This window comes from Camellia sinensis, chromosome 5 (genome assembly GCF_055761805.1).
Source record: "Camellia sinensis isolate YWXY chromosome 5, ASM5576180v1, whole genome shotgun sequence".
NCBI classification, from domain to species: Eukaryota; Viridiplantae; Streptophyta; class Magnoliopsida; order Ericales; family Theaceae; genus Camellia; species Camellia sinensis.
This window is the reverse complement of record NC_138965.1, coordinates 108,775,364-108,798,802: the sequence shown is the minus strand read 5'-3', so window position 1 is coordinate 108,798,802 and position 23,439 is coordinate 108,775,364. Positions and strand designations below refer to the sequence as shown.

At 33.8% G+C, this 23,439-nt stretch overlaps 2 protein-coding genes across 2 annotated transcripts in view; one reads left to right on the top strand and one right to left on the bottom strand.

The window, feature by feature from the left end:
- The window catches only part of LOC114258148 (protein transport protein SEC16B homolog), a 29,405-nt gene extending 18,013 nt beyond the window's left edge, over window positions 1–11,392 (bottom strand). The window contains exons 1-6 of the mRNA XM_028198009.2: window positions 11,288–11,392; window positions 9,173–11,067; window positions 7,194–7,514; window positions 6,073–6,192; window positions 5,861–5,983; window positions 5,540–5,701 (exon numbers count right to left, since the gene is read on the bottom strand). Coding sequence (XP_028053810.2) covers window positions 5,540–5,701; window positions 5,861–5,983; window positions 6,073–6,192; window positions 7,194–7,514; window positions 9,173–10,900 — 2,454 coding nt within the window. The 5' untranslated portion in view covers window positions 10,901–11,067; window positions 11,288–11,392. The remainder of the gene's footprint in view (window positions 1–5,539; window positions 5,702–5,860; window positions 5,984–6,072; window positions 6,193–7,193; window positions 7,515–9,172; window positions 11,068–11,287) is intronic.
- A 9,949-nt stretch (window positions 11,393–21,341) lies between these two features.
- LOC145791606 (L10-interacting MYB domain-containing protein-like) lies at window positions 21,342–22,235 on the top strand. The gene is made up of 2 exons (XM_082871981.1): window positions 21,342–21,473; window positions 21,606–22,235. The coding sequence occupies exons 1-2, from the start codon at window positions 21,342–21,344 to the stop codon at window positions 22,233–22,235; spliced, it is 762 nt and encodes a 253-aa protein (XP_082728107.1).
- Window positions 22,236–23,439: the final 1,204 nt, after the last annotated feature.

Below are 23,439 nucleotides of genomic sequence, written 5' to 3'. Positions count from 1 at the left end.
AATATTTATGTGATATCTAATTAAACATTCAGGGTGTCACAGTTCACATGTTCCGTTTACCATAGCTCTGTATTCAGCTTTAACACTGGATCTGGATACTACCGTCTGCTTCTTACTCCGCCATGTGACTAGATTTCCCTCAACAAAAGCACAGTAACAGGAGGTAGAGCGTCTATCATCTACAGAGCTTGCCCAATGTATATCTGTGAATGCTTCCAACCTCAAGTGACCATGATTAGAGAACAAAATTCCTTTTCCAAGGGCATATTTAAGGTACCTTAAAATGCGATAGACTGCATCCAAATGAGTTGCACGAGGATCATACATAAATGGACTCACTATCCCAACTGCATAGGCAATATCTGGCCCAGTATGAGATAGATATATCAGTCTTTCCACAAATCTTTAGTACCTTTCCTTCTCCACAAGCTCACCAACCCCACTACAAAGATGATGATTAGTCTCAATCGAAGAATCAGCTGGTCTGCAACCCAACATGTTGGTTTCCTCAAGAAGATCTAGAATGTACTTCCTCTGAGAAATAAACATGCCTTTATCAAATCTGGCAACTTCAATGCCAAGAAAGTATCTCAACGGACCAAAGTCTTGGATCTCAAACTCCTTGGCTAACTGCATCTTAAGATGAGTCACCTCCTCCTCATCATTACTTGTCATAACTATGTCATCTACATATATAATAAGCACTATTACCTTATGTACATTGCGTTTGACAAACAATGTGTGATTTGCATTGCTTTGCCTTTACCCAAATGCCAGTATTGCCTTTAGAAATCGACCAAACCAGGTTCGAGGAGATTGTTTCAAACCATACAAAACCTTCTTCAATCTACAAACCTTTCCAACTGTAGTCTGAGATGAAAATCCTGAAGGTACATCCATATATACCTCCTCCTCCAAATCCTCATGAAGAAAGGCATTCTTCACATCTAGTTGCTGTAAAGGCCATCCCAAATTAGTAACACACGAAAAAATAGCTCGAATGGAATTCATCTTCGCTACAGGAGCAAAAGTTTCTTGATAGTCTATTCCATATGTCTGAGTACATCCTTTGGCCACTAGTCTTGCTTTGTACTATTCAATCATCCCATCTGCATTGTACTTAATGGTGAACACCCACTTACATCCAACTGGTTTTTTTCCATTAGGAAGAGACACCAACTCCTAAGTGTTGTTCTTACTCAAAGCTTGCATCTCTTCTAACATAGCTACCTTCCACTTAGGATCATTTATAGCTTCTTTCCAACCCTACAGAATACATACAAAAGAAGGAGACGAAACAAAGGCACAATATGTAGAAGACAGCGAATCATATGACACAAATTTAGAAATGGGGTGTTGAGTACAGGCTCTAACCCCCTTTCTAAGAGCAACAGGGAGACTCAAATCATCAGCAACAAGGCTATCAACAACTAGTGAAGAAATAGGCTGAGGATTATTACCTGTAGAGTCGGTGGAAATTGGGCATGGAACTGGCATAAGAGATGATGATTGACCAGGTGGCGCAAGAGAAGTTTGCTCTTTCTGACGCCGTGAATAAGTCTTAAGATCAGCTCTGTCTAAACGACCACCAATATCAGTCTCCCTCTCAACAGAACTCTTAGGCTCTCCCTCACCACAAATAACAGCCCGCTGATTAGGAAGGAAAAAAGACAACTCATGCTGATATGATGCCGCCTCATCCGCAATCTCACCTATAACACTCTCCTCCTAAGGAGATAGCGAAGGACACGGGAAAAAAGACTCAGATTCACGGAAGGTAACATCCATACTAACAGCTTACGAGTGTAAGGGTCATAGCATTTGTAGCGCCCTTCTGAGTAGCAGAATAACCAAGAAAGACACACCGAACAGCCTTGGGATCAAGCTTCCCACGAGTACGAGGTTGGAGACGAACAAAACAGACACTACCAAAAACCCGAGGGGGAAGAGAAGAAGTTGGATAAGCCACAGGAAGAAGTTCAAGAGGAAACTGGAAGTTAAGGACACTAGAGGGCATATGGTTAATAAGGTAAGCAACGGTAAGAATAGCCTCCCCCTAAAAAGACTGAGGAACATTCATGGGAAACAAGAGAGCGCGAGCAACTTCAAGAAGATGGCCATTTTTGAGTTCAGCAACTACATTCTGCTCAGGAGTGCCAACACAACTAGTCTGATAAAGAATACCATGCTCTGCGAGGTATGCTCAGAAAGCTCCATCAACATATTCAGTCCCATTATCACTCCAAAAATTTTTTATAGTAGCATTGAATAGATTGGACACCATTTTATAAAAAGTTTGAAACACGAGAAAACCTCATTTTTAGTGCGAAGTAAATAAATCCAAGTCACACGGGAATAATAATCAATAAATGTGACAAACCACCGATAACCATAGGTAGACACCACAGGGGAAGGACCCCACACATCAATATGAATAAGCATAAAAAGAAAAGCACTTCTTTTATTAATAGAAGGATAACAAGTACGTTTATACTTAGCAAGCTCATGAGCATCACAAACAAAGTTATTCCTAGGACAATCTTTAACTAATGAAGGAAAAAGTTTTTCTAAAATGCTAAAGGAAGGATGGCCCAAACGACGATGCCATTGATGAAGCAGACAAAGAGAGGAGCCGGAAGTGAATTGAAGAGCCTAAGAGAACAAAGTTGATGGAGAAGGAACGGCATCCAGAAAGTACAGACCACCTTGTGCTCTACCAATGCCAATCATTTTCCCCGTAGCCAGTTCCTAAAAGACACAATGAGTCGGAAAAAAAGTTACAGAGCAATTGAGAGCAGTAGTAATGCTACTAATAGAAAGTAAGTTAGTGGAAAAATTTGAAACATGAAGAACAGATGAAAGAGAAAGCAAAGAGGTGCAATGAACCGAACCTTTGTCGGAGATAGAGGATAAAGTGCCATCAGCCACTCTAACCTTATCTCGTCAAGAACCAGGGGAATAAGTATGGAAAAAACTAGAAGAACCCGTCATATGATCTGTAGCACTGGAATCAATGATCCAAGGAGATGACGAAGAGGTACTAAGTGCACTAGCAACAATACCTGTGTGGGCAAAGTTAGAAGAGGCAAAAGAGGAAGGAACCAAGGTAGATGAAGGATCAAGTCGAGCCATCAAATGTCTGAGAGAGTGAAGCTCATCCTGGGAAAGAGAACCAGTGTCACCCAAGGCACTAGCAGTAGTCTTCGATACATGTGCTTGAGGACGAACACCACAACCACGACCACGGCCTTGAGTAGGCCGACCGTGCAACTTCTAACAATGCTCTTTATCATGTCTATCTTTCCCACAATAATCACACTTCAACCTGTCCCGATCAACCAAGGGACCTGTACCACCACCTTGAGGCTGACTAGGCTTCATGTGACTTTAGGGCTACAACCATCGCTAATCGATCCTGAGTAGGGACATGTACCATAGCACTACGACAACTCTCGTCCTGCTGAAACAATGCATAAGCCTCACGCAGTACGAGAAACGTAGAGCGACCTAACACCTGAACCCGTATCTAATCATACTCTAGGCCAGCAGGAAAGCCATACATCCGTTTCTTTTCCACAACCTGTTGAAACATAGTAGCATCCGTGGAGCAAACTGGCTGGAAACTCTGGTAGTAATCTAGCTCTTGCCATAAACCACTCAACTCCGCATAGTAGACTGCAAGAGAGCAATCCTTCTGATCCAAGCCCCTAATCTTCTTTCACAATTCATAGGCATGTGCATCATTACCCTTTTGAGAATACATCTGAGAGGCAGCTATCCAGATTTTGTGAGCAATATCCTTTAAGAGAAAAGTCCGACTAATAGTAGGTTCCATAGAATTGATTAGCCAGGTCATAACTAAAACATTCTCAAAAATCCATTGAGCAGATAAAGCACTATCCGCAGTAGGTTGTTGGGTACTACCAGTAATATAGCCAGTCAAACGCTGGGCGACAATGGCAAGACTACAAGAGCGGGACCAAACTAAGTAATTAAGACCATTAAGCTTGACCGGACTAATCTGGAGACAAGGACTATCACCAAGAGTCATACCACGACTCAGTCCACTCTCCCCCTTGCCCTTAGAGTCCTGACCCCAGCTGGCAGCCATGAGATGAGAAAAAGAAAGTGCAAAAACACAAGCAGGATATCAAACAAATCCAAGAAACACCTAACCAGCACAGCAAATCACCTTCTAAGGCTAAAACAGTCCAAGATAAGCTCAGAACAAAGGAACCAGATCAACTAACAGCCAGAAAACTGAAGCAGAGCATCCGAACAGCAAGAAAAAGCCAAGGTAGGGCCAAAATTTATCAAACCAAGGACAGCACCCCTCTAGGGTTCCAGTCGGCTCCCCAGGATAGGAGAAGAAGGGACAAAATCAGCAAACAAAGGTTCAAACAGTGACTTTCGAAAAATCACCAAGTTTTGATGAAAAATCAAAAAAATTGGAAAACTCAATTAATAATGACCAAACAATCAAAAGGAGATCATAGCGTAATCACCCATTAAATTTCGAGCATACCTTTGTTTTTTGTTTTTTTGAGAGCAAACATTCTAGGATACAAGAATAGAAAGGAGACTGAGAGGAACAATCTTCAAGGAGGAAGATATTGCTCTGATACCGTGTTGAATGTATAGATGAGAAGAAGAAGAAGAAGAAGAAGAAGAAGAAGAAGGAAAAGAAACATAACGAGAGAAAGAGAGAAGCTGCTGTATTGTTTATTTGATTCAAAAGAATAGGGTTTCCGCCTTACACCTATTTATAATAATAAGCATAAATCATAAAGACCAAATTACCCTAACACTTAACAAGACCCACCTTTATCACATGGGCAGACTAATCCTAACATTTACAACCCATGCTACCCAAAAAGAGAGAATGGAAGAACCTAATTGAGAATTTTCCATTTGTTTCCTTCCACTTCATCACATCTTTCATCTCTAGGATCCATCCCATGCAGGAGCTTGAATCCACTGACTACAATTCCCAAGCCTATACCAGTGTAGCCGATCAAAAGAAAAAAATACCTATACCACTCTAATGAATTAAGGCTCCCTTACTAAGATTGTAAACGCAACCCAAAATAAGGATCCGGCCCCACTCTTGAAAAATTAAATCCCTTCTGTTGAATACTTAATGTTTTTTCCTCAACCCCACTGAGACTTCATTTCTATTCCACACACACAAAGGACATTAACAGAAGACCTATGTGGAAACGTTCGGAATTTATTTTTCCAGAGTATTAGCATCAACTTGATAACCTATTCTCAGTAAACATGTATCAATCTTCATGATAATACATGGTTATGGCTAATAATCAGTCATATGGATGGATTGTTCCATTTCGAGTCCAAAAAAGGGACTGAAAAAGACACCGCTTGTGCAGTAATAAATTGAAGCCAAGCCTTTCCCAGTAGAGTTGGAACTAAACGTGACAGTCATGACATAAATAAGATCAAATGGAATGAGAAAAAAAAAAATAAAACATCAGCAGGAAAATAACTTGTCAGCAATAGTTTCAAGCTAACATATCACCTCAGAAGAATGTTGAGATATTACACCACCAGGCAGACTGCTACTACTCGTATCGGAAAATACATCTGCAGGTTGCCCTGCAATTAGCAGGCATAATGTCCGCAAAGGGGATCCCACTATTAATTGGCGAAGAGCCATTTGTTTCACAGTAGCACCATAAAACTGAATAAATTCAAAAGAAAGATGCAAATGTTAGCCTCAAATAAAAATACACTGATATCTTTCTCCATACATGGACTTGCTTGATAAATTAGGGACCAAGTCATTCCAAATATGTCTGGAGGACACCAAATGGAAGAGAGAAAAAAACAAACAAACAACCTGATCACCGAGTTGAGCTGCAAGAACAAGGGCTGGCCCCCACAATTGACCTTCTTGTGCACATTGTAAAGCCTCTCTTATTCTACCAGAAACCAGAAGCTTCTGGACCTCAAAGGCAGTAGCCTAGGGAACCAATAAATATTTATTAAAACGAAGAAATACTTGAACTCTGACAAATATTTGGAGAAACCAAGCAGAAGAGACAAGTCTACCTGAATCTCTCCTTCAGATGGCAAGTTCTGCAAGCAGCGACTAAAAGCACCATATTCACTAACATTTCTCTTGGCAGATGCAAAGAGCTTAGCGACAGAAGATTCTGGACAATCACTTTCCTAGTAAAAATAAACAACCCAGAAAAAGACCATTTCTCACTAGTCAAAACCAAAAAAGAGTTGTCAAAAAAGAGGAAATAAAAGGGTAAACAAATGGGTTCTTGACTTTTGTGGTACACACCATTTAGATAATAAAGCACTAAAATATCTATGTTTTCATGAAGGATGGCCAGAGAAAGTAAAGAATACACCCATGTGTGTGCACACCCACAAGGAGTTACAAATGATCTATGAACAGAATAAGGGAGAATGATAGTACATAGATATATTAAGAAACAAATAAGGGTAATTCAGGGATATACAAAAATCCATTTGGCATTGAGGAGAAAAAAGGCATCAAGACACCACTATAGGTGTTCCCTTTCTATATAGTATGGATAGAAGCTATATATTTCAAATTAGCTATATATTTCAAATTGGCTAGTGTTCAAGCCAATCTGAAAAGATTAATCATGGCTTCATCAAGAGAAGTAGTTGAATATATAGAAAACGGAAAGGCTCCAATAAATATAAAATAAAGACAAGAAGCCAGCTCTTCATATTATAAGCAGGATTAAGAGGGCATTACAGATAAAATAAGGTGGGAGAGTAAGGTAAAGTTGAGATAGAATCATAAGATAGGATAGGCTTTCCTCTCATCCTTATTGGGAAGGGATAGCAAATGAGAGAAGATTTGATGACCAAAATATCAATGCTGCCTTTTTCTACCTCTTTGTATGTGCACGCGCACAGACATTTATGCTTATATATATAAGTAACCAATGCAGCATGTTGCAATACACCAGGAAGATGTTCAAAAGCAATACAAAAGAGAAATGTGATATTTCTGCCCTTCAAGAAATGTGCTATTTCTCCCCTTTAAGAGGCAATAGCATTAGCAAATAAAACCAGCGCTCAAGCTCCCATACAGTATTACTCTATAAAAATGGCAAGCAAGAGATAATATAAACTTAACAGAGAAACAAAAACAAACAGTTAAACCAAGTAGACGAAAATTTTACCTTCATTGTATGGTCAGTGCCGAAGGGAGATCGAAGTTTTCCATAATATTGGCATGCTATTTTTAGCAAAGAGAAGAACAACCTCAAAAGTTCACCTTTTCTGTAGTCCATGTCTGGAGATTTACAATTTGCAATCTTCTCATCAATCCATTTATTTACCTCTCTACTTCCAACATTCCCACAAACCAATGGACTGGGAAAAGATTGCTGACACAACGTATATAAATAATCACAAACTCCTGATCTAGTGCCAGAAGCATCAGTTTTGTCCATCGCAACATCCATCAAGTTGAGAATATTAATTACACTTCCATCTGAGTCCTTTACATGAAATTGACAAATCTTTAATAGCAATATTGAAAGACAAATAAGCTTAGATTTCAACAACAATCTATAAAATAAAAAATGGTTTTTGAAAACGCCTCTCTAATACAATTGGTTAGAACAGTTCAGATCGATTCATCTATGAGATTAATGGTTGGATTTGCTTGACCAAAATCAAATTTCCTGCCCAAAGAACTTTCAACAATTTCCTAGCACCTTCCTCTCTTTCCTTTTTTTTTTTATTCCGATTCGTTTTTGGGTAAGTATTTTTTCCTATTCTTTTTCTCTATTTTCTCTTCCTAACCATTTGCAATTCACTTCCCATCTCTCTCCCTCTCTTTCCTTATTTTCTACACAAAAAGTAAGATTTTGTGTTTGTGTAAATTTGAAAGAGTTGGCTATAATAATTTATTGTTCTATATTGATGGTTTTTTCTTGCATGTATTTTTTAATGTGGCATAAAAATATACATTACACATATATTTATTTTATTTTATTTTACATGTGCCATGCAAAATTTCCTTTTTAATTAATAAATGTGTCAAAAATATTTTGATAATTTTTTAGATGTCATATGTATTTTTTTAGTTTTCAGCAAAAAAAAAAAAAAATTGAAGTAAATATTTTTAAATTTTAAAATTATATAAGACTAAAGTTACATTTGAAATTTTCTTTTAAAAATTTTATATTTCAAATTATATATGGATTAAGTATGATAAGTTAGATATGGCTATTTTTTATTTATTTTACTTTTATATTAAGATTTTTAAATTTCAAAATTTTAAATATTTAGATGGACTAATACATATTTCTATATGTATATTTCTTAAGATTTAATTTTTTTTAAATAAAAAATTTAGATTAAGGTTTAATGTTTAGAGAGCCTTTCAGACGAAAAGTACATTTTGATTAGTATATAGCACTAGCGAATTACCCTTGCCTAAAGGTACTCATAACACAATTTGACAATAATTAAAATCAGTCACTCCCATGCAATTGACCTACCCCCTCTCAATTTATATGTAACCACAATTTACTTTAGATGAGTAAAAAAATATTGTATACAACCAAATGACCAAAACTGAGTTCTAGAACTAATTAAAAAATTAGCCTTGATTTGTCCTTGAATCGAGCTCTTCAATAAATAAAATAAATAAAAAATAAATTGGTCAAATAAAAAGATAATAGAAAAGAGAACTCCAAACATATTTTAAAAAATGTGTAGTTAAATTAACGTTTAGTCAAGAACATAAGTATTCCATTGGCGTCGTTAATGTCGGATCCACCAGTTGAATACACAGCCATCATCACTATGTTAAAATTCAAAAGATTCATAAAAAAACCTAAACCAAAGGCTTAAAAAAAATAATAGAGAAGAAAATATTTAAAAACAATTTCACAATACCTCTACTTTTGGCCAAGCCATGAACAAGGCTCTTGGTTAAAAAGAGCATTTGACTTAATATATAGTATAAATTGAGAGGGAAAGAGGACGGGGTAGGTCAATTACATGGGAGTGATTGATTTTAATTGGTGTAAAATGGTGTCGTGAGTGCCTTCAGGCAAGGGTAATTCGCTAGTAATAAACAAAACAAAGAAAGAAAACAAATTTTAGAAAACTAAATTTAGGGAGAAGAGAGCAGGGGGAGTTTAACCTGGCATCCATATGTTAAATTTTTTAAAGAACTGTTATCCTTCATGACTATAAGTTTTCCACCAAATCCAAAAGTCACCAGAGCATGTGCAGGCCGCCCAGCAGATGACCTCCCCTCACTGGAGGCATGAGGGAACTGAGTACCAAGTGGCTGCTGTAAGAAATTCGGCAATTTCTGACTATCAAAATAAGCGGGTGAGAAATGCATCTGTTGGCTTGGCTCCTGTTTACGCTGGTTACTATGCTGCGAGAAGTTTACAGCAGGAATAAAGGTTTGAGACCCAAGAATGCTATTACTATTAACAACACTACCAAAACTCTGACTTGTCTGTTCAGGTAAAGTAGCTGTTTCAGAGGGTTTGAACCACATTTGTTGATTTTGTTGGTCAGCAGAGTTCGTCGCATGATAACTCGAATCATAAGGATTATGTGATTCATAATTATCACTAATACTAATAACCCCGCTGTTAGGAAGTGACGCTGTTTTCCACGTATTCCTACGCTGCTGATTGGAATCACTCACGGATCCAGCCCATCCCATAACTTTGCCTTGGCTACTACGGTCTTGTGACTCAAACTTCCCAACTTGATCAAAGTTACCATGAATTCTATGATTTTCTTCAGGCAAGAAGTCAGCTGCCGAAACAATCCCATTTTGACTCTGCTGGTTATGATGGACATTGGTTGGCTGATTCATAGCTGATGTATAAGATTCCAAGAGCCGCCATTCTTGGGCAATTGTGTCATAGTACCAACCAGGGTATTGGGGATCAAACACCATATGGGCTGGGTACTCCACATTCGGTTGTGAACCTTGGTTCCAATCAGTAAAACTGGATGTTGTACAGTCTACATTTCCCAAAACAGACTGAGCTGTTTGCTGAAAATAGTAATCATCTGACCTTTGCTCTGTAACTACACCATCACCAGCTGACACAATACTGGCATTCAAATTCTGCTGGGTATCCATAGTTGCATTATAACCCTCCAACTGATGCCACTGCCCAGTGTTTGGGTCAAACCTCCAGCCGGGATAGAGGTTTTCCCAGTATTGACTGCTATTTAAGTCTTGACCATCGATGGCCTGTTCAATTTGTGACCCATAATTTTGACCTTCTTTATGTTGTATAGAACTCAATGAACTAAAATCACCACCCATATTTTCAGGAACACCAACCACATTGTTTGATGCTACCCCAGAATTGCCTGCCTCCTTTCCACACAAATTGCCTGAACCCAGTTCATTGAAAAAATCTGAAAACGACCCAGTTCCACTGCCATTATGAAGATGTGAAGCGGAGTTAAATGAACTCCAATCAACTTCCTTAACACCCATTCCACTTGATCCACTATTGTTGCTACTTTTTGAATCCAACTCACATTTTTCGTGCAATGCAACATCATTCGATTGAACTACATTAACAGGGGTCAATGAAACACTTTCCTCAGCAATCAAATTGTCCCCATGCCCATCCAAGGATGCTGAAACAGTCCCACCACCGGATTCCCTTTCGCTATTGACCCCAAAATCAACATTGCCACTAGAATCTACTTTGGCGGCATCAGCTTCACCTATACTTAACTTTGAAAATGCATTCGTTTCGTCTGACCCTTCATTTTCAAAAAGACTAGGGCCAGATCTAGATATACCAGTATCACCTTCATCAACTAATATATCAAAAAAATTCTCATCCGTCTGATCCTCCACCTGTAATGGAGGTGACGCCATCTATATAATAAAAAATAAAAAAATAAAAACCTTACAATCCCTACCAATTTCAATCCTCTAGTTCCTAATTATGACAAAATTCAATCAAATTCAACACAAATACATAAGGAATGGAGAGAAATTTGCTTAAGCCCAGAAATTTGCTCAAATGAATGACAATCCACCATCTGAAACAAAACACATTGCACAAAACAACATTAGCACTGGTGTTGAAGGTGCTAAATCAATCAAGAAAAGAACCAAAAACAACCGATTAGTTAGGGTTTTTGCGATCTCAATACAATAACAAAGAGAACGATTTATGGCTTAAATTAAAGGTATTCCTCTGAGTACTGAAATCTGATCCATTGGAGAGAGAGAGAGAGAGAGAGAGAGAGAGAGGCTTACCCACGACGATCTGCGAGGTGATGAGAGAGAGAAGAAGCAGAGACAAAGCATGGATTTCGCACCAAGAAGAAAACTAGAGTCACCGAAGCTTTGTTTTGATTTGATTTTATTATTTTATATATGCATATGTATATGTATATGTATATGTGGGAAATTCTATATGTATAGGTCCATTCCGCGTTAATGCATGTGAAGAAGTTAGGAAGTCCACTGTCCACGTAATGAACTCGGCCTAAATTGACGAAATGATAGTTGGAAAGGTTTATTACACTTTACATTCTTTGGATGTTTGATCGGATGGATTAGACTATAAAATTAGAATTATTAATTTGTAAACTTAATTATTTTAAATTTGTTTTAATATTTTGATTTATGATATTAATCTATTAGATAATTAATTTAATAAATTTATAGAATTATTAGTAATGTGGTAGATGTGAGATTATTAATCTAATGAATAATTTATCCTATTAATCTAATTGGATAGTGAATATCACACTAATTTGATAGGATTATTAATACTTTAAGGTCATGTTTGTTTGGACGGACTGGATTAGCATTCCCATGACTAATAGTCTTAGGACTACCAATCCGTTGGATTATGTATCATATCTTAACTAATAGTCAAGTTTAAAATAATTAGGCCTAGTTTGGGAAGATTGAAAAAAGACAAAAAGTCACTATCCTATTTAAGTCACATCATCTTATTTAAGTCACATCACCTCTCTAATACATTACTTCAAACCCAACCCAAACCCAACCCATATTTCATAAAAAGTCAAAAAGTGCACTTATTTAGTCTTCCCAAACTAGGCTTACTTTAATTGTTTAACCAAACATCGAATTAATAATTTTATTGGACTATTAATCCAATCCCAAGCTCATGTCCACCCAAACAAACATGACCTAATATTAATCTTATGAATCAAACATGGCCTAAGAGTGTGTTTGTTGTGAGAGATTATTCCATAGGATTGGACTATTAGTCCATCCGGACTATTAGCCCATTGTTTGGTTCAATTTTTTTACTCTAGATTAATAGTCCATCCGGACTATTAGTCCCTCATACGAGGGATTATTGTATCCTACAAGGAAGGTGGAATTATTTCCATGGGATTATTTCCATGAGATTGGTATCTCATGGGACTAATGTGTGAAATGTCTATTTTACCTTTATGCTATTACTTAATAAATAATTGGAAAAGGGTAAAATAGTCTTTTGAATATTTATAAATTATTTTTTTAGTATTGTTAATTTAAAATTATATATTAAATAAAAAATATAAATTATAAATTTAATTTAATTAAAAATAATAAATTAAAAATTATGGCCTTATAATTTTTCTAGTGTTGTTAAAAAATTAAATTTATATATTAAATAATTTTTTTTAGTGTTGTTAATTTAAAATTATATATTAAATAAAAAATATAAATTATAAATTATAAATTATAGATTTAATAAAAAAAAATGAATTAAAAATTATGGCCTTATAAATTAAATTTTTTTAGTGTTGTTAATTTAAAATTATATATTAAATAAAAAATATAAATTATAAATTTAATTTAATTGAAAATAATAAATTAAAAATGGGTATGGCTTTTGTCCAGTCTGGGATCGGACGGGCCCCACCACGGGTCCCGTTTTGATAATCTAAACCGTTCAATGTGTAGAAATCGTCGAGCACCATATGTCCATAAAAAATCACGTTGATCAGATATCGATAGCTATGTGATCAAAATAGTTTTTTGTCAACCGTTAATTTGTTCACCGTTCAATTTTTTTATACGAAACTGATTTGATCATATAGCTATCGATATCCGATCAACGTAATTTTTTAAAAGTACATACTCGACGAGTTCTACACATTGAACGGTTCAGATTATCAAAACGGAACCCGTGGTGGGCCCCCACGGGCCCAACAGCACGGTTCAGTCCGACAGAAGCCATACCCAAAAATTATGGCCTTATAAATTAAAACAATTTAGTGTTGCTAAATTATAAATTATAAATTATAGATTACAAATTTAAAATTATATATTAAATAAAAATTATAAATTACAAGGGTAAAATAGTCTTTTGAACATTTATCCTTATCCAATCCGTCCAACCAAACACTAGATTTACTAAAAATAGTCAATTCCAGACATCTAATCACATGACTAAACAAATATTGGATACAAATCCAATCCAACCAAATAGTTTAGAGACAATGTATCTCAGGACTAACAGTCTGATAGATTACACAATCCCCCCTTATTCAGTCCGTCCAAACAAACACACCCTTAAATTATCATTAAATTATTAATTAAGTTTACTAAATTTCTACAATATATAAATTAAAATCCCTTTAATTTTTAAACTATCGATTCAATTTATTAAGTTTCTTAAAATATTTAATTTAAATCTATTTAGTACTTAAAATGATTATAAAAATAAAATATAAGTTTATAAATATTATAAATTAATAAAAGATCTTATCTAGTTAAAATTTTATTTCAAAAAAATTTAAATTTTCATTCTGTATTTGAAAAGTGGACATTAATTCTTACAATGAATTTCCTTTATAAAGGTAAGAATAATTATCTAAAATATTTTCTTACTTATTTTCTACAATGACGGCACACTTACCTTTATCTAAATTCTTTTTATAACTTAATTAATATTAAGTTGTTCTATTATTATTTGTAGCGAAGAGTTATTATTTAAACTATATAATTGTACTTCTTCAATATATCTAATACCAATAATTTTATTGGCAAGATTGAGAAACCAAACTCTAATATTAATTTAAACGCAACGAAATAAAATACCTTTTAAAAATAAAATAAAATTTTAATATTTTTCTGTAATAAAATCTTAATTAAATAGGGTCTTTACTAATTTATAATACTTATGGGCATATATATTATTTTTATAATATTTTCATGGACTGAATGGGTTTGATTTCTCACTATTACTAATAAAATTATATGAGAATTAAATATACTAAGAACTAGAATCAGATAATTTGAATAATAACAATTTACTGCAAATAATAATGGAGTGAAATATTACATTAATTAAGTTATAAAAAAAATGGTGAAATAAGTTTCAAAATTTGATCTTGTTGATTGTTTAGTCCTCCCTCTTTCTTTCTTTTTTTATGAACGCAAAAGTCACATTAAAGTGAAACTACACAGCGAGGTCGTCACTTATACGTTTAAGTGTTATCTTTTAGAGATAACAGTGGGTTTCTTCAAATGTGAAATTACACATTTTGGCAATCCGCACTATAGAGGTTTTAAATTTTCTCTCATTCTAGAATAAATCCCACATTACGAACAAGAAAGTAACACTCCAATGTTACAATTCAATAATGTAACACTCCAATGTAACACACTAAAAACCTCCTCAGTGTATTTTTTCCAAACGTAACAACGTAACACTTCAAAAAAAAACTCCTAATGTATTTTTTCTAAACGTAACACTCTAATATAACATATAAAAAAACTCTTTACTATTTTTTTTCTAAACCTAACACTCCAATTAATGTAATCCCAACCGTAACACTCCATTGTCACACACACAAAAACACTAAAGAACTCCTTGGTGTACTTTTCCTAAACGTAGTACTAGTTTGAAATTATACATTTACTCAAAACTTACTAAGGAATTTTTGTACTCTTTTTGGAATAGTTTGAAGAATCTCACATCCTTTTAGAATGATTTGAAGAATCTCACATCCTTTTGAAATGGTTTGAAAAATCTCACATACACTAAGGAGTTTTTTTGTATGTTACATTAGAATGTTATACTAAGAAATTTGTCTAGAATGTTACATTAGAGTATTACGGTTGGAAAAGTACACCAAGGAATTTTTTGTGTGTTAAATTGGAGTGTTACACTAAAGAATTTTTTTGGAATGTTACGTTTAGGAAAAGTATACTAAGGAATTTTTTTAGTGTGTCATATTGGAGTGTTATATTTGAATGTTATATTAGAGTATTACAATTTGAAATTATACATTTGCTCAAAGTTTACTACGAAAATTTTGTATTCATTTTAAAATGTTTGAAGAATCCCACATCCTTCGAAATGTTTAAAGAATCTCACATCCTTTTAAAATGTTTAAAGAATCTCATATTACAAGTCATTTTTATATTCTTTTTGGAATGTTTGAAGAATCTCACATTTCAAGTCATTTCAAATAAAAAGGATTTCCATATAAAAATTAATCTCAAATTTGATTCCTATAGATTGTGTATCTTACCCCGCGCATGCACGTGCACACACACAAAATAATAATAATAATAATAATAATAATAATAATAATAGAAATAAGGGTATAATCATAAATCTAAATTTTAAATAATGTATTAAATTTACTTTTCCAAAATCAATGGACTAATTGGTTTATAAAAAAATTCTTGGAACTAAATGGATCACTATTTCTCAAGATGGATTTATAGGTAAATTTTCCTAAAAAGAACTTAATGAAAAACTTAAAGACAATCAATTAAAAATTATAATATAAAATTAGATAAAAACAAGCAAGTAGCCATTGTAAAAGATAAATAAGAAAATATTATAGATAATTACCTTTACTCCTTCAAAAGAAATTTACTAGAAGAACTGATGTCCACTTTTTATGAACAAAATAAAAATTTAAGTTTTTTTCAAAAATAAACTTTAACTAGATAGGTTCTATTATTAATTTATAATATTTACAGACATTTGTTTTATTTTTGTAATTCTTTCAGCAACTATATAGGTTTGAATTAATTATTTTAAGGATTTAATAGATTCAATCGATAATTTAAGTACTAAAATATAATACACTTTAGGGACGTAATAGACTTAGGCCCCCTTGCAAAATGGTTAGAACTAAATTAGTCCACTAAAATATCAAATAGACTAAAAAGTCAATAAGATAAAATGTCACATCCAAATCATATTTACTTTTTTTCTCACAAAACTACAAAAAGCCATAAGTTCATCCCCAATGAAATTTTTTTAACCAAACTAAATAGTCAAAAAATTAAAAGTCAAAGTAAAAAAATTCTTCCCAAACAAAGGCTCCATCAATAATTCATAAACTAAATAAATAATTCAGCTATAATTTAGGTATAGAAAGTGTAATATACCCTTGTAAATTTTTATATTATGCAATGGACAGTTTGGATGTGGCTTTTAAAGCAAGCTTTTCCTTTTAGAAAAATAATTAAATAAAGGGCAAATCACAAATACATTTCTTGGGATTTATTTAAAATACGAATTGCCTCCTATAGTTTGAAAAATTACTAATACCTCTCTGTCAGAAATTTTTTATTTAATAGAATTAATTAAAAAAATAAAATTTCTAACTGTTCACTTATACAATAATGAAATTATCTGAATTATTAATTGAAATAAAATTTTAACATTATTAGAAATTATTGATTAACTTGATGATTTATTAATAAAAGGACTTATTTGTTATGAAATTAGAAATCTTATGGGCATATGTAACTTCTAGAACCACAAGAGGTAATTGTAATTTAAGTAAATCTCAAGAGATGTGTTTGTAATTTACCCTTAAATAAATTGTTAAAAAATGCCTTTCTCTGTTACTGATTTCAATTTGTTCATTTTTTTGGATACATATGTGCCATTTAGAAAGAAAAATAAAAGCTGAATTTTGTAACTTATCAAAAAAGTCAAAAATTGACTTTTTTGGCATAAAATCATGGATAAATTACAAATACATTTCTTAAAATTTGCTTAAAATACAGATTGCCTCATGTGGTTTGAAAAATTATAAATATTCCCTTATTATAATTTTTTATTTAACACAATTAACTAAAAAAATAAAATTCATAATTACTCTCCTATACAATAATAAAATTACCTAAATTATTAATTGAAACATATTTTTAATATCATTAAAAATTGTTAATTGAGTCGATAATTTATTAATAAAATGGGCGATTTGTTATGAAATTAGAAACCTCAGGAGGAATAATGTAATTTTTAAAATCACAGGGGCGATTCATATTTTAATCAAACCTCAATGAGTGTATTTGTAATTTATCCTAAAATCATTTGGGAAGGTAGCTAAAAGTTACTTGTGAAATTAAAGTTATACCCTCCATGTTTACATTTGTGAGCTAGGGCAAAATACTTTGGGTAGAGGTATTTTGGTCATTTGAATGTGATGTGATAGCATAAACAAATATTAACAAAAAAAAAAAAAACAAAGAAGTCAAAAAACAACTTTTTACCAACTTCCCAAATGATTTTCTAAAAAAAATCAAAAAGATTGGTTAAAGCCAAAAAGTCAGCTTTTAACCATCTTTTCAAAATACTCCATAAATTATACCTGTCAATTCTTCTAATTTAAATGAAATATCACTTTAGTCTTTGTAATTTTAATTTAAATAGTTTGAACCTCACATTTTCAATTTTGGCGTCGTTTAGGAAGGCAATCCCAGGCTAAAGTAGCCAAGTCGCGACAAAAAAGGCTAATTCAGCCAAGTCACGACAAAATCGATTTTCACGGGTGTTGGGCGAGGCTGTGTGGTGTGAATTTACCGAATTGCCCCGAGAGGTTAAAATCTCTCCATCTGCAAAAAGCGGCTCACATTAGAGCTCATACACACCCATTGCAAAGCAGATGAAAAGAAGAACGGAGCTATTGGAGGCCGTCGGACCGACCTTGGCAGAGGAAACCGGAACCAAAGATCGAAACCGCGGCGGCGAACAACAACCAACTCTCTCACACTCAAACCGATCTGCAGGTGATGATCTATAGCTTATCTGATTTGTTTTCTCTTCTTCCCATCTGCGTAGTTTATGTTCATAACAGCATCGGTTCATGGCCGATCTGTTGGCTCACGGTCGTTATTGGGTTGATTACACTTACATTACACACAGACCGGCCACCGATCTGTCTCATCCGTAAATCTCGTCTTTTAGATCTGTTGTTATGTTCGAAATCTGTTCGCATCCAACAAATTTGGGGCAGATTTGTATATATACATATATATATATATATAATATCTGATCTGATTCAAATAGTTGGTCTGATTTATGAAAATCAGCTCTATTGATCTTATATATCTGTTCAGAATCACAAATTTGGGCCAGATGTATGAAGGCACGGTTGTTTAAACAATCAAGGAAATGCAAATCTGTTCTACAATTATTGTATCTGTTCGGTTATAGTTTCAAATGCAAATCCTTAATTTTTTTTTTTTTTTATAAATAAGAAATGCTGTTCCCATTTGTGAAATGCTCAATTCCCATTTGTGCTTAACAGAAATGCTCAATTCCCATTTGTGAAATGCTCAATTCCCCTGATTGTTGCCTAATAGAAATGCTCAATTCCCATTTGTGAAATTTTTTTTAATTACATAAAAAATATAATTCCAACTCAATTTGGGTTACAAGTTAGAGATATTAACAACAAATTGTCAAAATATATATAACTTATAGTCCAAAAAGAAAAAATTAAAAATTGTAATCAATTAAGCAATATATTAAAAATATATTACGAAGATATTAAAAAAATATATGTGAAATGTATATTAGAAATTTTGATTTACAAGGTAAAGACTGTAAAAATTTTATTACACATATATGTCAAAATTTAATTATGAAAAACTTTATCATCAATATATGAATAAATGTTTTCAAAAAAGCCAAAAAATATATTGAAAATATATTACAAATTAGATGTATTAATTTGCATATATTTTTTACTCAAGACGAAATGCTCAATTCTCAATTCAAAAAAATAAATTAATTACATAAAAAATATTTTCCAACTAAATTTGGGAAGGAAGGTAGATATATTATCTACATATATTAACAACAAATTACAAAATATATTATATTTATATTAGAAATATATTAAACAAACAGTTTATTAAAAATACATTACAAACTTATTCGAAAGATATTAATAATGTATTAATATTATATATTACAAATTTAGAGTTAAAAATATATGCGTGTAAAACTTTTATTACACAGATATGACAAAATTTAATTATAAAAAACTATATCATAAATATATTCAGAAATATTTTCAAAATATGAAAAAAAAAATATATTGAAAATATATTACAAATTAGATGTCTTAATTTGTGTATATTTTTTACTCAGGACGAAATGCTCATTTCTCATTTCTAAAAAATAAATTAATTAGCACCATAAATATTTTCGAACTACATTTGGGAAGGAAGGTAGATATATGTACATATATTAACAACAAATTACAAAATATATGAAATTTATATTAGAAATATATAAAAATAACAGTTTACTAAAAATATACTACAAAAATGTTTGACAGATATTAATAATGTATTAATATTATATATTACAAATTTAGAGGTAAACAATAAAGAGTGTAAAAGTTTTATTAAACAGATATGACTACATTTAATTATGAAAAACTATATCATAAATATATTCCAAAATGTTTTCTAAATAAAAAAATATATATATTGAAAATATATTACAGATTAGATGTATTAATTTGCGTTTATTTTTAACTCAACACGAAATGGTCAATTCTCATTTCTAAAAAATAAATTAATTAGCACCATAACTATTTTCGAACTACATTTGGGAAGGAAGCTACATATATTATGTACATATATTACCAACAAATTACAAAATATATCAAATTTATATTACAAATATATTTAAAAAATAGTTTATTTTCAATATATATTAAAAAAATGTTAGACAGATATTAATAATGTATTAATATTATATATTACAAATTTAGAGGTAAACAATAAAGAGTGTAAAAGTTTTATTAAACAGATATGACTACATGTAAGTATGAAAAAACTTTATCATAAATATATTCAAAAATGTAAATATATTCTCACCAATCCATTTTGCTGCCTATCATAAAAAATGTGGTACAAATATATTCTCACCAATCCATTTTGCTGCCTATCATAAAAAATATTATCAAAATATATTACAACATAGATTTATTAATTTGAGTACTCAATCGTGTTCATGTTGATTCATGTAAATTTACTTTATATTAAAGCGTAGCATGGCGTCGTTCACCTCTACTGCAACTTCTAGTACATGGCCAGGACGAATGTGTGCCTGTGGATATGGCCCGTGTATTGTTAGGATTTCCAGGTCCACCAAAAATCCAGGGCGTTCCTACTTTGTATATCCCCGCCCTGTGGTGAGTGACCCAATCTTTACCGGTCATAACTTAATGAACATTAACAACCCATGAAACTAATAGTTCCATAATTTTCACTCATCAGCCTTGTGTCAGTTGGATTGGTTGGTGTGAAGAACGAAGCCATGAGAACCAAGGCTATGCGTCACCCAGAGATGAAATTGCCATGCAATTGCGGGCTGATGTCATAGACATTCAACAATCCTTGCGTGTGCTTAAGACCATTGTGTATGTGTTCTGCATTGTCGTTGTCATTTTGTTGTGCCGTATGTAAGCACTGTTACCATGTTCTTAGTATGTACAAAGACGTTAGTATGTTTTCAATATGTTTTTAGTATGTAGTTAGTATGTTTGGAGTACGATGGTATTATTATGTTGTCGCATATGGGAGCCGTAATACTAACTATCATATTTTTGTCCACTACTAACTTCCATGGAACCTGTGTACGTACGTAAAAAATGTTTTCAATGGGTATATGCAAATTTATCTTCAGCATCATATATCTCTGTTTGTTGTTTTTAATGTGTCATCTGTTGTGCGTGTGTATATAACAACCAAATTTGTGATGGTAATCTTTTGTAACCGTACATTAGTAATGGCTTCCACACGTACTTCGCCTCGTAACCACTCGAAAAGCGAAGGCGTTGTCAGTGACAAGTCAACCAGTCTTGAAGAGACACAAACTCAGTTAAGCCACAAGGCCTCATGAGACAGTAACTCAGTCCAAGTTTTCCTCCAGTTGATTGCAAATGAGATTAGTAAAGGAAATCGGCCATTCTTAGTCCTCAGCCAGGCAGGGTACAAATCGTTGTCAAGGAAATTTCAAAGAAAAACAGGAAAAAAACATGGACTGAAACAGTTGAAGAATAAGTACATGAGCTTGAAAAAAGAGTGGCAAGCGTGGACGAAGTTGATGGATTCAAGCAAGGGAGTGTCTGGGATAGGCTTTGACTATGACATCGGTTTGTTTCAAGCACCTGACGAGTGGTGGGACAAGATGGAATCAGTAAGTACATGTACAAACAAGTTTCATATTTGTCATTTACCAGTACATTTTTTACTTCTTCATTCAACTTCAATAAAATTTATTTATATGAACTATAACGTCTACCTCTTTTACACATGTACATGTCTGCAGATCAACAAGGCGTGTGCGAAGTTCAGGAAGAAAACGTTGGAACACCGTGACTTGATGGAGACGGTTTTCATGGGGGCAGCAGCTACTGGGAAGCACCATTGGACCCCGAGAGAGAACCTTCCTGAAACTGCTACGGACTCATCTGATTCAGTGCGTAGTTTGGGAGCCCAGCCATTTGCTGATCCGATACCCACAGGAGTACAGGATGTGGATTCTGATTCTTCACTGGAGCATGTGCCGATTGAAAAGGCAAAAATGAGAAAGACGCCATCAACAAGTGTCTCAAAGTCGAAGAAGGCAACAAGTGGTGCGTCTGTTATTGCGGAAAGCATGAACAGAATGATAGATGTGGTGCGTTCGAAGAATCAACAGGTCACGGTCAGGCACCTCACAGGCAACGAATCGCTGTACACTATTTTCGAGTGCATGCATAAACTGAGCAGTATTCCATCCCTGATTGGTACGCCGTTATTCCACTTCACCTCCACACTTATGGATAACGCCGATTACTGGGAGGTCGTGATGTGCCAGCCTGATGACGACCACATCATTGGATGGCTTACACAGAAGCAGCTCCAGTGTACTGCGTCGGGGCCATTTGCAAACCTATTTGGGGGTCGCCAGATGTGATGTATCGGTCTTACGAGTGTTGAAGATGCATGTCCTTTTCTTCCTTTTTAAAACTTAGACTTATGGTACTGTTGGCTATGTACTAAAATAGGATGGTGGTGTGTGCATGTTTTGCATTCTGTCTTTTTTTTTTTTTTTCTTCTTGCTAGCTACGGGCAGTAACAAGTTTTAGGTAAGTGCATGGGTTGACGGACCGGAAGCATGGTTGTGCTTCGTTTTTGGGAAATGAATGGGATGTTTACGTTTTAATATTTTGTGTCGCTACGTTTAAGACAGGGAATTACGTTTTAGATGCACGCTTCTGAATGCCTATATGTCGCAAGTTCTTTTGTTAGTTTTGTGGTTGTTACCACCATGGCCCCCCTGTAAAGCATAAGTTGAACAGCTTCTTTTTTTTGTGCAATTCATATGATCATGCGTTCCAAAGGACATTGGTCACAGCATTGCTTTCATTAAAAACAATGTCGGCATTGTATAATTGCAAAATTCAATATAATTTAAGTCAATGAATCACGTGCCAACTGATTGAAAGGCTGCTACTTTTGTAGGTTTCGCATCAACGAAGACGCGATGAATCCCTGGGATGGAAGCAACCATGATGAAATAATGGAAATGCTTAATCAAATGGCGGTCCAGGTGCAACAAGAACAGAACTGCACATTTCTACAAGCATGCCAGTTGGCGACAGAATGGTACCAAAAACACATGAATAAAACGCCATGTCGCACTTCTATACTAACCGGGAATACATGGATATGCGAACTATATGCGGGGCATATGGGTCGCTTTGAGGAAAATGTTTGCATGCCGAAGGAAGTTTTTGCCGCATTGTGTGAGACATTAGTAAATGATTTTGGGTTACAAGTCCCGCAACATCCACATGGCTTAGCTGTTGAAGAAAGCGTTGCGATGTTTATCCATGTCTTGAAAGGGAAGCAAAATCGGGAAATCCAGGAACGGTTCCAACATTCCGGGGAGACTGTGTCGAGGCACGTGCATAACGAATTAAATTCCATGAAAGAGTTCACTGTTGTCCATTGTCGGCCCACATACAGTCAGCATCGTATACATCCATACGTGCGGTCTAGACGGAAATACCTACCGTTCAAGGTACTTCAGCAAAACATGATTGGCATATAAATCAAGACAATATATATGGTTTTTGTTATTAACTGCACGTGACAAATTTGAAACACTTGTTACA

Coding starts and splice junctions, on each gene's coding strand:
- LOC145791606 (XM_082871981.1), top strand. CDS start 21,342: ATGAGCTTGAAAAAAGAGTGGCAAGCGTGGACGAAGTTGATGGATTCA. Junction 21,474..21,605: donor GGTGGGACAAGATGGAATCA/GTAAGTACATGT, acceptor ACATGTCTGCAG/ATCAACAAGGCGTGTGCGAA.